Below are 17978 nucleotides of genomic sequence, written 5' to 3' on the forward strand. Positions count from 1 at the left end.
GGGTAGAGAGAGGAGAGACGTTGCGCGTCAAAAGTGACGAAGATTTATGGCGGCGGCGGGCAGGCCCCGTTTCGTTCAGCCTCCGGGGCAGCGCGCGCGGTTCGGCGGCGGCCGCGTGTTCCCACCGGGGACCGGTCGCCGCCGCTCGCGTGAGTAAGCATCCAAACCGTATTATATATATAAAAAAAAAAAAAACATAGACTAACCGCCGATGGAGTAAGAGAGAGTGAGAGAGAGGGAGAATGAGAGAGCAGTGAATGAAGGAAGGAAAGCCGTAGTAAAAATAATATATATATATATATATATATAGAGGGAGAGATTTAACGAAAACGTAAAAGGCTCACGACGGCGGCAACCACCATGTGTGTGTGTGTCAAATGAAATAAAGCGGCGACCTCCTCCGGGGAGTGAGTAATAGAGTAACGGGGTGGTGGTAGGAATAGATATAGTCAGTGAAAAAGAGAGGGAGAGAGAAAAAAGAGAGACGGCTTTAAAGGCATATATAATATTATGTACATGACAGACGTACCGAGAGTAATTTGTAATTTTTCGCCCCCCCCCTCAATGTGAACTCCTAACGGCAATACCGTACTCGCGTGTAGCACTTAGGAAATTAGAAAATATATTGGCCCCAAAATCGCAATACGTTTATAAAGGCATGTTTTTCGTGAAACAATATTCGAAATTAACAAAGTTTTATTTAACATCTCGAATACATTATTATTATTATGACGGCAAGAACTGTAATAATAACGATGGCGTGTGTTAGACAACGTTCGTTAGCGACGACGAAATTTCTGTGATTAATCACTCGGCGTTCTGATCCATTCTATTTACTATACCTATTGCGTTTATATACAATGCAAAGTTTTTAAATTGGTTATAAAATGTCATAGCGCAGGAGTTAAGACGACATAAAAACATCCTCAATGGTACTTTTAGAACGATATTTATATATAATGTAGTTACAAGTTACCAAGAATTACATATGATATAGATAATATGATGTTAGTGTAAATTTTAAGTTGATATCGTTCACTTCATACGTATTTATCCATTCTTGTTTCGTTAGGTTTCAGTTTGTACTGTATAAAATACGATAAAAAAAAAAAACAGCGCGCAATAATCTCAGCAATAAATAATATTTTATCGCTATAATAACTAATAAGTAATAACATAATGACACTAAAATTGAATTTAATTAAAAAGTTGTGTATATTATATTTTTAGGATATCCGATACCCGTAAGTATGTTATATATATATATATATATAGTACATAATACGTAATATTTTTAACAATCATTTAAGTACACTATCTTTAGCTACTATTTGAATCTAGAATTAAATAGCCATTATGCGCGCATTTGGATATATTATATTCACATTAATATTCTCACGGTCACGAAAATGTGTATAATATTTCACTATATATTATGTATACGCGTGTTAAACGACTCGAGTAAAATATGTTAATCGGTTTCAATGAAAACCGTTTTAACTGACATAAAACTATTTGTTTGTAAACCCGAATCTTCGAGACTTGGCATTACACGCGCGTAATCCTCTGCTTAAACCTTTATTAACTGCAGCGGCGTTATAAATTCATTTAAACGATTAATTATATTACGGGCGTAGTTTACGAGTTCATAATAATGGCTGCGAAGAGTGCAGCGGGCGGGACGGCTATTATTATTATTATTATTATTATTACTATTATTATACACGCGCATAACTGTAGTTAAAAATGCGCGATTAAAATGTCAAAACCAAAATTTTTTAAAATGTTGATAATATAACCATGCGTTATAAATATTGTATTATGTTAAGATGACTTTTGCGCGTCCTCATTTTAACCTAAAATGATACATCAAACCGCGAAAACGCAACATTTTAAGTAAGTGGATAAAAGAAATCAGCACGAAAGATTGTCGCATAGGTTTTTATACATAACCTACAGCTAACACGGCGCTATCCATCGTCTCTCTAAACACGGGTCGGTTAGCTATAAGGAGAGATCGTTTAAAGGAAACTAGAGAAAATTTATGGCGAACCGGAAAAAACGCTGGCACGGCCCCGAGGGAGTAGTAAATCTGGACACAAAGTTTCAGGCGGTATCGCGTGAGATGCGCACAAAGAGAAAAATATAGAAAAAATCGTATCATCGTTGGAAATGTACCTACATATTATACGAGTACATGCGCGAGAGATCGACGGGATACGTAATAATATCTATATATAATATCTTATAAGTTATAACGACATAGGATGTAATTTTTCTTGCTTTCTGATCTATTTCTGCCACAGCATTTGATCCTATATGCATTTGTGTAGGTATATATTTGTATAATTTTACAGAGAAAATAAAATATTTAAAAAAATTTAATCAACAACTTTAAGAACAGAATAATGGTATGGTTCAAGTAAATTTTGATCTATATAACGAGTAAATTACGAAAATTCTATAAAGATACTTTATATGAAAATATATGATGGGTACATGCTAGCACGTATATATTAATTTAAAAATAGTTAAAGACCACATATGTTTAAAGAAGTTATGGTCGTCGAATAAATCTTCAAGTTTTAACGAAAATCAGCAAAATATACATTATAATTGACTATAGGTGTAGTATAAAGATCACACCTATACAACTTTTATTCCAGTTACCATTACCATGCGTTGACCCCAGAGACTTTTATAATATTGTCATTTTAATTATTATCCTATATAATATGTATAGTAAATCCTTTGCGATGTGTGTGTGTGTATCATGAGACAAAATAAAGTAGGTACGGGTGGGAAAAAAAAAAAACGTTTCGTATTTTTAGACTGCAGTGTTGCGTGTGGTTTTAATTCGGTAAAAGATTGTTCGCGTGTACCCGGCGGCGCGTATAGTCCGTCTGTCGGAGAACCGAGGCAAATATTAATTACGACGCGCGTATTGCATATACACGTTTACGGGCGGCGTTTCGGTCGCGGAGAGCGCACAAAGTTAATTAACTCGAAGAACCCGCCGCCGACGCCAACCACCCTCATGGCGGCAAACCCAAAATGACGGATTGTTCCCCCCGCAGCCCGTCCGTCAACCAATACACCGTGCCACCGTCACGTCGTGTCCGACACACTGTGCAGCGCCGCCGCCGCCGACATCACCGCAGACCCCGCCACCGACCATTTTGAAAAGGAGCTCCGGCACGGACACTACCCCAGCACCGAAAAAGTTCAAACGTGTGGTTAAAATTAGATAAGTTTTGTGTAACACTCTATTATTAGCACTTATTTCCCCTTGCAGGCATAGTGTGTGTATATATATATAAGCATTGTTTTTCTATGTGTAGGACACGTAGGTAGGTAAAGTGTACAACATATACATCGAATTTCGATTAGTTTTTCGACTTGTCTATCGGGATAAGGCTGTGCGGTTCACGTAGTCTTGAGTGTATACTTCAGCGTGTGCTTATTAATAAGACACATCGAGACTATACTTGTAGCCATATCCGATGGCCTAAAAATATTTTGGAATTGATATTTTGGAATGGAGATTGAAAATCTTTTGAAAGCGAAAATAGAAAACAAAAATTGATTCTTCTGTAGAAATTCTGCAGGTTAATGGCTTTGGAAAACTTATTGGTGAAGGAATAGTGGATGATAATCGTCGACCTATGTATTATGGATATATTATAATTGTAATAAATGTTTATATGTTCAAATTGCACCTATAAAACAGTATCTAAAGTTTGACGTTGGGATTTTGCGTTACGTGATCGATGGAGTGAATACATAATATTATAATATAAAATTCCTACCGTATGCATGCACAGCATAATATATACACGCGTATACGTATATATTGTATTGGATTATTATAGATTTACATAATATTTTTTATACCACGAGAGAAATCACGAGGACCGCGTTCTTTCGGGTTTGTCGCTGCAGTGTCTGCACTGAGCTCCATGTCATATATATATATATATATATATATACATATGTTATTCTGACGACCGTGACGTCGGCACAATCTGTAGATCTGTAGATTGGGATAAACGCGCGCGCACACATACACACTGCAAATGCATATATATATAATATAATATATTTTATGAGTTATGGCCCAAACCCCCCACTCCGTCACCGGTCGGCCATATTATCACGATGCACACGATCATGCAGACTATGTCTTCCTCTCGTATCCTCGTCGTCGGCTGTATGTATAATAATATTATATACGTACGACGACGACGACAATGACGACATCATCATAATCTGTACACCAGCTGAGCCGAGATATACCCGCGTGAGACTCGTATTATGTGTACATATACATATACTACAATTACATAGCAGTGTGTAGTGGAATAATACGTATAACAATAAGAGAGACGCGCGTATTACTATATTAGTGTATTATATCTATCGTTAAGTCGTGGGAACTTCGTCGTCTTCACGGGAGGCTGAGCGAATCGGTCTAAACGGGCACCGTGTGTAATATGAAATTAATATTGAAAGTTGAAACACTGACTTGTTTACGCGAAATATCTTATAATAATATACCTGCAGAAGTGTTCAACAAGAACACGTAAGCCGATAAATTGATTGGGCAAGTTATTAAATGCACATATTTTAATTACAGTTAAATATAAATATAGTAAATCACTGTATTTATAACAACTGACTACTGCAATATACTAAAACAACGGTTTCCTCGCTATACCGTTATTATATGTAGTTGGTATATTTACTGTGCGCAATCAAATCTTTTGTAATATCCAGGTCAATATTTTTTTGTAAACTAATTATTTGTGTGCGCTGCAAACGAAGTAATCGTTTTAAAAATGTAAAACGTGCGCAAGAAAAGACAGTGCATTGCGTCAAAAAAAAATTGCATGCCTTTTAGTACGATTAAGAGAGTACGTTATATTATATATAGGTACACCTACGTTTGCCAGAAAAAAAAAAACAAAATTATAAAAACGTTTGTTGGTCTGACGAGTGGCAGTGACCCCCGGACCGCGGTAGAGGTGGTGTACCGCACCTTAAAGTTTTGCCCCGCATAACTTTGACGAATCGCTCGACAAGCGTTTCTTTTGATGTATTTTACTAAGCGAAACAATAAATGGGGAACAAAAAATTAGGAATTTAAAGAGATTAATCACAACGCCGTCGCTCAAAATGTTATTATAAACACCGCCCACTATTGCGCAGCAGATATACGCATACCTAACATAACCGAATCTATACAAGGTATGAGTTGATCATTTGCATAAGGTAGTAAGTTAGTCTATTTTTGTGAATTATTATTAAACTATTATTGTATTATTGATTGAGATTATTCATCCCTTATTATACTGTGAAAATGTTAAGTTTTGAAACGATTATAGTATATCATGTACATTATTAATTTATTCAATAAAAAATGAAATGAAGTCACAATGCAACGTTGTTCAAAACGTAGTTTTTGTTTGGGGTAGGGAGGCATAATAGATACTACATTTTTCAACTCATACAAAATCTACACATATCTAGTAGACCACAATAAATAATTTAAATTATGTCATGATAAAATAACTAAAATATATATGATACGTCACTCATTGCGAATCCATAATAATAGTATGCGATAGAAAAACAGACACAATAACGCAGCTGATAAAAACTGCGTATCAAATACTATAAACTGTAAGCAATTTTAATTTAATAGTATTATCGTTGTTTTGCATCTATTGTAATTATCTATCTTGTAAATCTATAAATATTTGTAATATGCGTTACGAGTTTTAAAATTTCGGGCCGCGCTTTAACTTGAACTAATTTATAACGAGGCTTCTATTAGTAGTAAAATATTTACTACTTAGTTCTAATTATGAAACTCGCTAAAATCCACTCAAAAATTAATAAATCAGTTAACGCTTGATACCTGATAAAAATTTAAAACACACGTATGTCCTTGGGAGTTTTATAGTAATTTTAGTATAATATAATTAAAGCTTTCACCAATTTAATAAAGCATGCAAAACTAAAGAAAAAAAATTAAAGTTTAAAATTCAAGAATAATAAGTTTTTAAATTTACAACTTTCAATTAGTTTATGGACACCTGTTGTGGAACAATAATAATTTATTATAATCTTCCTATATTAAAATGTATGTTTTTAATTTATTAATTTACATAATATATTAAGTTCAGATATTGAAAAAATCACAATTAAACGTGAGTTACGAATTTTTTAGTGAATATCATTGATTAAGATTTCTGGGCTGGAATTCCTATTAATTATTATATATATATATATATATATATATATATATGTATGTATAATTTTTTTGTTTTTGGCGTTAGGTAATTTTACTATAATTAATATATTAATAAATAAAAAAAAACTCGTATTTCTTAGTCACGTAAAATGATAATGTTAAAAAAAATATTAATAAATACATGACGAAAAGAATGACTCTTAAAGAATAATCATGTATCGTTTTTAAGGTATTTTTCTGAACTTAATTTATAGTAAAATAATTTTAAAATAACGGAATTAATAATAATAATAAACGATTAAAAATAAAAAATTGTTTGAATGATTATATGACGTTTATTACCGGCTAAAGTACGCTTACTTTTAATATTGCGTATACATACACAATATTGTACAATCTCAGTGTATATTAACGTTTGGTGACTTAAGTTTAAGTTTAAACTACTGCAGTTATTACTCTGTGTATATTCAACAAGTAAAAGTGAATCATGCTAATGATTATAAATATAAATATTATAGGTATAATTAAGAAGTAGTATTTAGTGTACTGTTAAAACATGTGACAGACCAAATAATTTAAACCATTTAATGCATTTTAAATATTATAGTTGATGAAAAAATAAATAGAATAATGAGTATAAAGCGTGTAAAATATGTGTACGATAGAAAAGAAAGATAGATAGAGATAAGAGTTGTAAAATAATAAAAAAATAATTGCCATGTAGTTGCTACAAATGTATAAATATTACCAAAATACCGCAAATGCATCCGTACCTGAGTCTGGACCTGCAAAAATTACCGCAATCATGTAAAATAAAATAAAAAAGAAAACAAATGATAAAAATAAATAATGATAGTAGTAAACATTATCTCTGGCTAATGGCTATTATAATGGAATATATATCATAATACGTAAATGGTGTTTAATTGTGTTGTTTACCGGGAGTTGTTGTTTTCACGTTTCATATTGAATGTCACATACGAGTATATTAACTGTTTAATAATAACGTTGTGTATGTTTATTATAACAATTTTAGGCATTTCGTTGGACAAAAAATGCATTCGTTTCGAACGAGCACTTGTCCCCTTGGACTATGTTCCAATATTCGGTAATTAAACAAAAATGTGTAGTATGATGGAGCATTACAGTAGAGAAGGAGATCAATTGAGACCAATATAGTATAATATAGGAATAGCGGGGGCGATGGCGTCGTTGCGACATTTCACAGTTTTCAACATACGCTTTCGAACTTAAACATCAAAACTCGAAATCATCACGACTGATCTTATTATCTCCAATGAAACGACTGTAACGAATCAATAACCTTACACGAAAATAGCGTAGAGCCGTAGACGACTAAAACCCAAAATAAGGGGAAATGTAGTATGTCCTTATATGTATAATAGGTGTATGGTTTTCAACTCGAAGATTATGGTGCAGGAGAAGAGTAGATGAAGAGGTATTATGGTGTAATCATGATGATGATAACAATAAACGCGCACTTTTAAATTGGTTCAGGGGTGAGTGGAAGACTTGTGTTTACACGCGGGGATGGCAGTAGTAGAGGGAAGAGGAAAAACAGCCACTTGTTGAGCCGTAATTTATGATTGTACGCGCCGTCACACTGTAATATATATAACATGTACACCAGCAGTTATCACGGTCACACCATACGTTTGCAGAAATTTTGAAAGTTTTACGTGAAAATATTAATGCATCGTTTTTATACTATAAATATTGAAAAATATAATGAACCGTCCGCATGTATAAAAAAATGTATACAGGATCCAACTATATATCAATTAAAAGTAAATATAGATTATTATCTAACTATAATTTTGTTTTAATCGTTATTATAATTTAATATTTCATATTGGTTTCGTCAATTTAATTTATATTATTAGTTGTTTAGCTAATAAATAAATAAGAAACAGATTTATTTTAATGATTAATAATCATTGATTATCTACAAACAATTTTCAATGGCATGTTTACCATGCGCAAACGGTCTGCTCAAATTTACGCGAACTAGGTTACGTTTCGAGAAAATATGTACTGTAATTTGGTGTCTTGACCCACCTCCTAGTCAGTCTGGATGACAAACTTCACTGCTGCGTTGGGTATATATAAATATAACTATGTACGTGCGTCCGGTGGAGGTGCAGTGCGTTTTTTCATCGGCCGAGAAAAGGAATTCCGGATCGTTGGCTCCTTTCGGCTTTTCGTTCGCCTTCTCTATACGCATCAACGGGTCACCCCCAATGGTTTTTCGTGTGTGCGACTGCTGGGCGCGGGCGCGCGTCCGCTTACCGGCGGCGACGACCGTCGCGGGGAAGCAATATATTTCACGGTACATTAATCGGACCTACTGCGCGACATTACCAACAGGAAGAGAGTGAAAAAAAATCTGGTACAACGAAAAAATCCGACCACCACCCTTCTTAACTTAACCACCCGCTACAGAGATTTCTAGGACGGAAAATTTCTCTGAAAAAATCCATTGGTTTTGTATAAGATATACGACGAATATCGATATTATGTTCCAAGACAATATGAGTACATACGTACAGATCATTATATAATGTCGCTAAATAAATATATAGATATAAGACATATTCGAAGTCGTAGATGTCGTGTATTGCACAGATATTTTACGTAATAATATGCGAAAGTAAACATAATAAAAATAGTTTTGAATATGCTATAATATCAGAAACAATCTCCCGACAAAACATATTTTGTCCATTGGAACGCCGTCGCGACCACATGTAGACAGTATTTCTCAGAAATCGAAAAAATGTGTACTCTATATACACTGTACTGTAACCAACAAATTTAAAAAGAACACGAAATAATAAAGTATTGTAATAAACGACTTTCGAGTAAAAATATCATACGGAGGCGGTGGCGATCGAATAAAAATGAGACTGCCCGCAAAGTGGCCAGTGCGTCGCAAGATAAATTGATTAGATTGATTTCAATGTGTGTATATATATATATATATATATATAAGACCGATACACAGGTTTACACACCTACGTGTACGATATGCGACCTATAGTGATTCAGCGGCACTTTATGATATAAAGATGTAAAGAGGATCGGATAAAAAAAAATGTTACGTCAATACGTAACGAATGCCCATTGTGGTCGAGATCGGACGTCGTAATTTTTTTTCAAATATGATTTATGCGGGAGACAAGCCGACAAAAAAGATTACACCTGGGCGAAGACCCCCGGTGACGATGGTCACTATACTATACTATACCACGCAAACGATGGGAAACCTGCGAGTGCATATCTACAACGTCACCGTGCGTGTTTCTAAAAACACGCTAACGAAATTCGGTACAAGGAACGCTGCCTACACGTAAAACGTCACGGTTTTGTTATAATTATGTATTATTTAATATTGTGGCGATACAAAATGCATGCCAAACTAAAAATAAAAACTACCGATTTTTGACGGTTAAAAAAAAATCAAAAACAAAAAAAAACAAAAAAAAAAACAACTATACTGATATTATATGATAGCGCAAGATATTAGAAACAGGCAAATTCTACAAAACGGTTCAAGTCTAAGTGAGGATTGTCATAATGTTTTTTTAGATATTGTAATGTGTTGTATTCAAAATAAACGTATAACAACAGTATATCGTGTGAGTTAGTGGTGTTAATATGCACTCGGAAAAACGGCTAGAAATAAGTACCTGCTGCAGTTGTGTCATTGTCCGTCGAGTTGAGTTATCGTTGTGCTTCAACGTGGCGGTCAACGGTGAGATAATAACGGGTCGTAATAACGGGAAACGATATGTCGAAAATAGGACCTATGTGGTAGAACTTGCCTAAGGGGTGGGGGGGAGTAAGTTTGTAATTTTTATGATAATATAGCTAGCTGAAGAGGTAATAAAATTGAATAAAAAAAATATTGAGCGCCTCGCTCGTACTTACCGAATTGGCTTCGCATCCACGGGTACAGTGGACTCGGCAACGAGTTGTTGTTGACCGCCTGTTGATTCTGAGCGGTGGGCGTCTGCAGCGGTGGTGTCTGCTGGTGCGGGTTGACCACGACCTGGTTGTGGTGTCCGGGCGCCGGTGGGACGACGGACTGCTGCTGTTGCTGTTGGTGGTGGTGCGGACTCAGATTGCTGAAGTACGCCTGCTGTTGCTGCTGCTGCTGTTGATGATGCGACTGTGGCGGCGGCGCCGAATGATGGTGCTGCTGCTGCTGCTGGTGATGGTGGTGACCGGCGGCTGTCATCTGCTGCTGCTGGTGGTGGTTGGTCATGTCGACCATGTCGGTGGGGCTTCCCGGCTCGACGAGACCGTTGGCCACCGAGGCCTGGAGCTTGCACGTGGCGTACACGACGGGCGTGTGGCCGTTCATGGTCATCTGTCCCATGCCGCCGCCACCGCCTCCGCCGCCGCCGACCAGGCCACCGCCGATGGGTGACTCGGGCCTGCTGTAGCCGTCCATGGACGACTGGTGGTGGTTGTTGTAGTAGCCGGCCGCCGCGGCCGCTTGCCGGATTTCCATCCGGTCGTAGGGCGGGAACCGTGGGTACGGCATGCCCTGGGGCGGCTGTCCGCCGACGGTGGGCCCGACGTAGTGGTGCGGTGGTATGCCCTGCCGGGCGGTCGGGTCGCACGGCGCGTTGTCCACGTAGTGCTGCTGACCGTGGTGGTGGTGGTCCATGACCACACCACCGCCACCGCCACCGCCGCCGCCGACGATTCCGCCGACGCCGCCGAGCACGCCGCCTCCGCCGCTGCTGCCTCCGACGAGGCCTCCCCCGCTGCCGCCGCCTCCGCCGTTCCGCATGTCGGACGGCATGTACGAGTTGGCAAAGTACGAGCTCATGTTCAACAAGTCGCCGCAATTGCCCTCCACTTTGCCGGCCGCTGACACTGGACCGCGGTCGCGAAAATGTGTGGTGTTCGATGTACCGTAATTACACACCTGTGCGGTGTACCGCTGGACTGCCGTGTGGCGTGGCTTCTAGTGGCCACCGACAAGTGCAACGTCGCGGCACGCCGTCATCGTCGCCGTCAGTCTGGTAGCGGTCCTGTTGATGGTGCGGATATCGACAGTGGTGACGATGGTATCGTTGGTAGCAACGGTGGTCGTCGACGAGCAACCGTTCTACGGTCAACGGTGGACGTGTCGTCCGGTGGTTGGTGACCGATTCGCTGCTGACTGCTGTATCGCACTCGCTGATCCAACCGCGGTCGCGGTTTTTCCGGTACCTGTACGGTTGACGGTTCTGCAGCTGCTGATGGCGTTGGATATTCTGCTTTTGCTGGTGCTGGTGACGGTCGTCGCAATCACTTGGTCGGGCACGCGAAATCCGCCCCTAGAACACAAAATCAAATGCGCACAGGTCAATCGATAGTTCGCGTACGTGTGAGGAACATATAATATATTATTGTGTAGTTACACGCCGGATTTCGGACAGCCATTCAACGCGAAATTCTCTTTCCTTCCTCCCCCCCAAAAATCCGGAACGGGTTGCCCCCACCAGTTTTCACCTAAGTATACACATGTATGAGTATACTATGTATATATATATATATATATATATCATACATGCCTTTGTGCGCATATTTGTTTTGCGAATTTCCGCACTCCACCGCAACGGCCGCGGGACGTCGAGCTGCGTCAATAGATGACAAATACGTCCATCGCGGGGTCACAATAGGCTCGTGCGGCACCCACCCCCCACACCGAACACCGGTCCATATGCTACATAAAGTATAAAGCGCGTACCTATACGGATTGCGTTAGGCATTATTATGTTTTACACTGTGCGTAGTATACGTGGTGCGACGACGACAATGGCTCGAGCAGCTGTCCCACGCCGGCTGCATACACTTTGCACGCGAATAAATTGCATATTTCACGCTCGACGACAAGTTGCCGTTTCGTCAACGCGTACCAATCAGATGATCCATTGATGTGCATAAAAATATTAGCCCCCTTTATCGCATTAAATAGGGCCCCTGCCCCTCATATTATTATGCACTTATCAAGTCGGTCATTCACGAATGACTTGAGATTTGCCATACAATCCGACACTATATATCATACCTACGTCGCATAGTATACTCAAAAATTTTAGTTAAATACTTTATTTAAGTATTTAGGTACACAAATATATATGCTTTTGATGCCACGCGATTGTATTATTGTTTTTTTTTATCTATACAATTATCGTGTTTTTAAGTGATAGTCATTAATACATTGTGTACGCAGTCTACGTCTAATGCAATCTTTATCCACAACAGCACAATTAATACGACCCGTAATGGCCATGTTATTTATATTATCACGGCAGAGTACACAAACCACGCTCGTTATCGTACCGTACGAGAGTAAATACAACAGTCGACAAAAAAATACGAATTTCAATAAAATATAATTATATATATATATATATATAAGTGTCGTAATAAAGGGCGTTGATCGCTAAATATGCAAAAAAAATTGGCTGTCTGAATCCGCGATTACATCACGTTTAAAAAGATATAATAACAATTAACAATGCAGATCGTATACCAAATATAATATGTGATACGAACGTGTAATTCGGCTGATCTTTGAACGTCATAACTGTGAACGGATTAAAAATCATATATCTATATACTTATATACAGGTCAAAAGTTCCAGGAAAAATCAATTCCCGCAGATTGGGCAGCTGTGGTATTTGCATATAATATAAGGACGGCACGCAACTTACGATTAAAATATAATTATACGGTTAATCGGTTTTAATCGATATAATATGATAGAAATATTGACATATAGTCGTAGGGATTTTAAACTCAAACTCAATATCGATTTGACATGCAAATATTAAAACAATAATTACTATGCTATGCGAACGCCACTGCAGGAGATGTCCAATAGTAGAATATTGTGCAGATCAGCAATCGACGACGACAACGACGTCGGAAAATTTTTTTAACAATCCGAAAGCGTACGACAATGTTCATAAAATCACGTTTTATCGAATTCGATGGCGTCTGTCGCGAAATTACTGGACGGCACTCGTCACGAAAACGTGGCACGACACCATCCCGAGTCGTCGGGACATCGAAAACTAAAAATTTTTTTTGTTTGTTTTTACCTAGAAAAAGCAAACACGACTATAATGGCGGACAGGGTCGGTTTCGGCACATTATACTAGTCGTTCGGATATGATTAGCGGTTCGTTATTTCCTCATAAACACGTGTATATATAATATACACGGGACGTCCTGTGTGCCTATTCCTAACAATTATATAATATTGTATATATTTCAGTAAACGCCACAACGCACGAACATATGGTGAAAATAAGGGCACACAGGAAGACGGATCGAATTTCACTAAGCTGGCTTATTCTGGCATAGCCAGGCCGCGTTTCGCCGTCCTCCGATCAGCCTCGGATAACACTCAAATAGTCCATCATAATCTCTTATCTCAAAAACTGTCCCCAACGACGATAATACAAACGACGTGATAACGCCCTCGCAGGTAAACACAATAATAATATAATTGTATTATATTATCGAATACATAATCGGTTTATTATAACATACATATGCTACAGTAGCGTGAGTGAGTATATAAACCGCGGTTCGAGGTGGTAAAAGCATTTAAAGTCGGAGGGGGCACACGACCTTTAGCTGCTGGTCCGAACGTTAAGTGCGGTATTTAATGACTGTTGACTAATTACAGGTGCACGTTATATTTACAATACGATTCACCTACACATAATATGTACAAATTTTAGACACAACAACAAGTCTAAACGTTAAGAGAAACAAAATTAAAAAAGAAAAAAAACGGCTGCGGAACAGTACAAACTATCAGAAACGATATCGTATAATATTTCGATGGGACGATGGCGGAGAAGGATCCCAAGGGCTTAATTTCCGCATCTTTTGTGCGGCCGCACGCCTGTCCGTCGTCAGCCCCGAGCATTTAGGGGTTGAAAGCGGATGCGAAAGGGTTGACCGGTTTGTGCTGTGCGTCATGAATAAACGAAACATAAATTCATCAGGCGGTGTTCCGCAGCAGTTTAAAGCCCGCCGAGACCCAAATTAATATGCAAAACTCGATGGATAGGTATACTTTGTGTACAGCGAGGTGACTGTATATTATGTATATATATATATTAGGTGGTCGTAGAGGTACAACAGAGCGACTCGATAGAACGAGAATGACGTGGGTAGAAAAGACGAAGTGAGAGTGAGAGTGACGGTGGCTGGGACCCCTTTTGCCATATTCGTTTCTTCGTGCACAAAATGAATATATGTATATGTATATAATATATATATGTATAGTGAATGACAATACACCTCCGAGTTCCGTTATATTAAATCCACCGATCTCTCCATCCACCACCACCTCCTCTGCCACCCAGCCGTCTTACAATGTAGTATGTATATTATAATATTATTATCGCAACGGACGTAAATTTTTGGCCCCGATAAATTCCCCACCCCTGTGAATACACGTGTATAACCGACAAATATCACCGTTACGATATTATATTATATTATTGTTGTTATTATTCTTATTTTTACTATTATACGAAACATCTGAGTGGTATATTAATCTTTACACAGTTTTTTCTTTTAGTAACCAATTCCCATGGGTTTTTTTTAACATTTATTTTTCCTAGACGACGACTATAATAATGTTGAAATATTATTTCATGTGCAGCAAAACGAATATTAGGTATACGCAATATTTTACATAATATTATGTCGCCAATGTAGTATTTTATAATATATCTAAAATAGTACCTAATCAACGGGTGAATGAGTAACCTATAACAATTTAACAGGTACATTAATATTTCGTTATTACAACAAATAACGTTCGTAGAGTGAAAACACTAAAGGTCGTCGTCATTTGAACGCAATATTAACGCACGGTGAATGGCGATAACGACTTCAAATTTGTATACGGTACCGACATGTATATTGTACACGTTATGTCGTATTATTAATAAGCATATAGGTACTAAAATTAGTTGGTAATAATAAAATATATAAATAGTATACAGTACTATACACCCATTAATGTACTGTGTATACAGTTTTAATTGTAATTTCGAGACAGGTAAACAATATTATACGCAGTGTGGTCAGAAGTATACATTATTGTGTTGAATTTGTACCGATCTAGAAACAAGAATCGACAACAAGAATCATTCGAATAGGTATGTAACATTAGAAACGATTATAATGACGATAACACTACCCGATAAAAAAGTAATATTACGATATGAAAAAAACTTTACCCGTTACAACCTTAGAAATCAGACAAACGGCTTCGGCAGTGGCCGTACAATTGGTTTTTAAAGTCGTTCGAAAAGTACTATGAAGCATACCGGACGTTATTGTACCTACTTTTCACAACCGATAACTATTGACCATAGGCAATGGTTTATAGTATTATGTGACCGGCGACGGGTTAGACGAGATTAAACCCAAACGACCATTAACAGTTTTATACTAATGATAATATGATTTCTATAGGAACATAATAATATGGTCAATGTGTGCATTATTGTGTAATGTTTTTGAGCGACAACTCTCACGCGTGCAAGACAGCCGTACAAGAGATGGACCGTAAACATAATAATAATATTCCCCATTTTGGATCAATGAGCATGATCTATGTGAGAACGACGCAACCATCATACGTCGTCGCCCAGTGCTACCATCGCGTGTACAACGCAAACAACACGACGTATTCGTCGGGCGGACGACTAAACGCAATACGAAAACTAACTATAAAATAAGATTTATCATAGAGTTTACGTCACGTCCGCACATGACGATTTAATAATTAATAACAGTATTGTTATTATTATGAAAGGAATTATTGAAATCGAATCGTTAATCAAGCCGAGCATGTCCAGTGTATCGTACAGATATCTACCATTTTATTATTATTGAATGTTATGTGTATAGTTAGAAACACGTTATTTAGAGATCAGTTGCTATGTATATTACCATATTTAAATATATTTTGTTTTGATAAATTTGATTTGTAATCCTCGATATTTCGATAAGCAGAAAAGGCTATGATGCGAAACGAAACACAAATCGAATAATCAAAGAGGTTTATAATTGCCGAGAAATGTATAGGAACCGAATAAAATATTATTCTCTCTATCCTTATATTATGGGCGGACAAGATGATAGCTATAAATAATGATCAAAATTATGTTACGCTCTAATAACGCCCGCTCGGAGTAACAAAATATGCGCAAAAATATCAAAATGAACGTTATGGTTTTGGAATAACACGAAAATAATAATAATAATTTTAATATAAAACCGTGGATGGCGCCTGAAATCTTGTGGTCAAGCAACCACACTTACATGGTGCCAACCTGTGCAGCGTCATGTATTTTGTCAGGCTAATCGCTTATTCGTGTAATATTATTAGAAAATAATATACTCAACGGCCGTTTGTAGTTACGTTTTATGTTAAAATCAATTTAAAACGAAATATTATTATGAAACGACAAATATTATAACTTTGATATGGTTAAGCAAACAACAACTCAAACAATACGATTAGGAAAAAAATCAAGATTTATTCGGAAACGTATTTGTCGCGTGCTATCTTTTAAGGGTGGCGTGTACAAAGCCTCATGACCACTGTCAGGAATATCTAATAGGCAACTTCTTAGGCATTCATCAAAATATATCGACCATGTTCGTCGTGTTGGTCGTAAGGAGTTGTTATTATTATGATTTATGAGTTTAGTACGATTAAAGTTCGAGTGGACTATTCTTCGTAGTATATTTATAAACAATATTTTTAGTAGTAAACAGTAAAAAAAAGTCCAGATGAAAAAGAATCTAAATAAATTTAAAAAAAGTCTAAGAAAAAAATTATTTATACTGAATAATTTATTATTATTACTATAAATTGTTTTTTTTTTTTTAATTATTATTATTAATTAATAATAAACAGTGGCCACAAATATCTCCAAGAAAAAAAGATGTTTTTATTTTGCATTGAACGGACGAATCTAATTATAATAGTATGAATGTTTACTCTGATATTCATTCTGAAAAAATATTCGAATATTTTTTATAATATTTACAATAGAAATTAATTTAATATGTATTTTTAATAAACATGTTAGCTTGTAATATTTGCAATTTTTATGCTACGTTTATTCAAATTAAGAAAATAAAAAATACGGCTTATACTTATTTCCGTGTATTAAGGATAGTTTGATAATTTGTTTCCAAATCAAAATCAGGATGAGCGTCATAAAGCACAGTTGGAATTAGAACGAGTTTAGTTTATGATTGAAATTACATTGAATCAAGTACAGTTACGGCATTAGTTATAATCCAATTCAAGCGAGTTAAAATAAAAACGGAATAAATATATTTAACGAAAAATTGCATCCCTAAAATAGCATATGAACTATAATGTATTTCTCTTATCGTGGGGACAATTATACCTATGTTAAGACTTACAAGTAGGGTAATCGTGTTGGCTATATCAAACCTAAAATCATTTATAACATCGGGTACGCAACAACAACAACAACAACAACAACAATAATAATAATATTGTAACATTCACGACTCGACGACCTGCGTACAGATGGTGCCACGGGATATTTTATCGCCTCGCGGACAAAGGCCTTTCGAATGTGGCTGGGTGGAGCCTACGGGTCGAAGGGACGATGCATC

At 37.0% G+C, this 17978-nt stretch overlaps 1 protein-coding gene across 16 annotated transcripts in view; it reads right to left on the reverse strand.

Annotated features, from left to right (window-relative positions):
- The window catches only part of LOC132921751 (homeotic protein antennapedia-like), a 158377-nt gene that overhangs the window by 6535 nt on the left and 133864 nt on the right, over positions 1-17978 (reverse strand). For 14 of the 16 annotated variants that reach the window (XM_060984932.1, XM_060984928.1, XM_060984933.1 and 11 more), the window contains 2 exons: positions 10208-11610; positions 7030-7041 (listed from right to left, as the gene is read on the reverse strand). In XM_060984932.1, the coding sequence (XP_060840915.1) occupies positions 7030-7041; positions 10208-11117 (922 nt within the window). In that variant the 5' untranslated portion in view covers positions 11118-11610. Of the gene's footprint in view, positions 1-7029; positions 7042-10207; positions 11611-13126; positions 13305-17978 lie in introns of those variants that run through there. The other 2 variants (XM_060984942.1, XM_060984944.1) reach the window with 2 other exon arrangements.

This window comes from Rhopalosiphum padi, chromosome 2, assembly GCF_020882245.1.
Source record: "Rhopalosiphum padi isolate XX-2018 chromosome 2, ASM2088224v1, whole genome shotgun sequence".
Taxonomy (NCBI): Eukaryota; Metazoa; Arthropoda; class Insecta; order Hemiptera; family Aphididae; genus Rhopalosiphum; species Rhopalosiphum padi.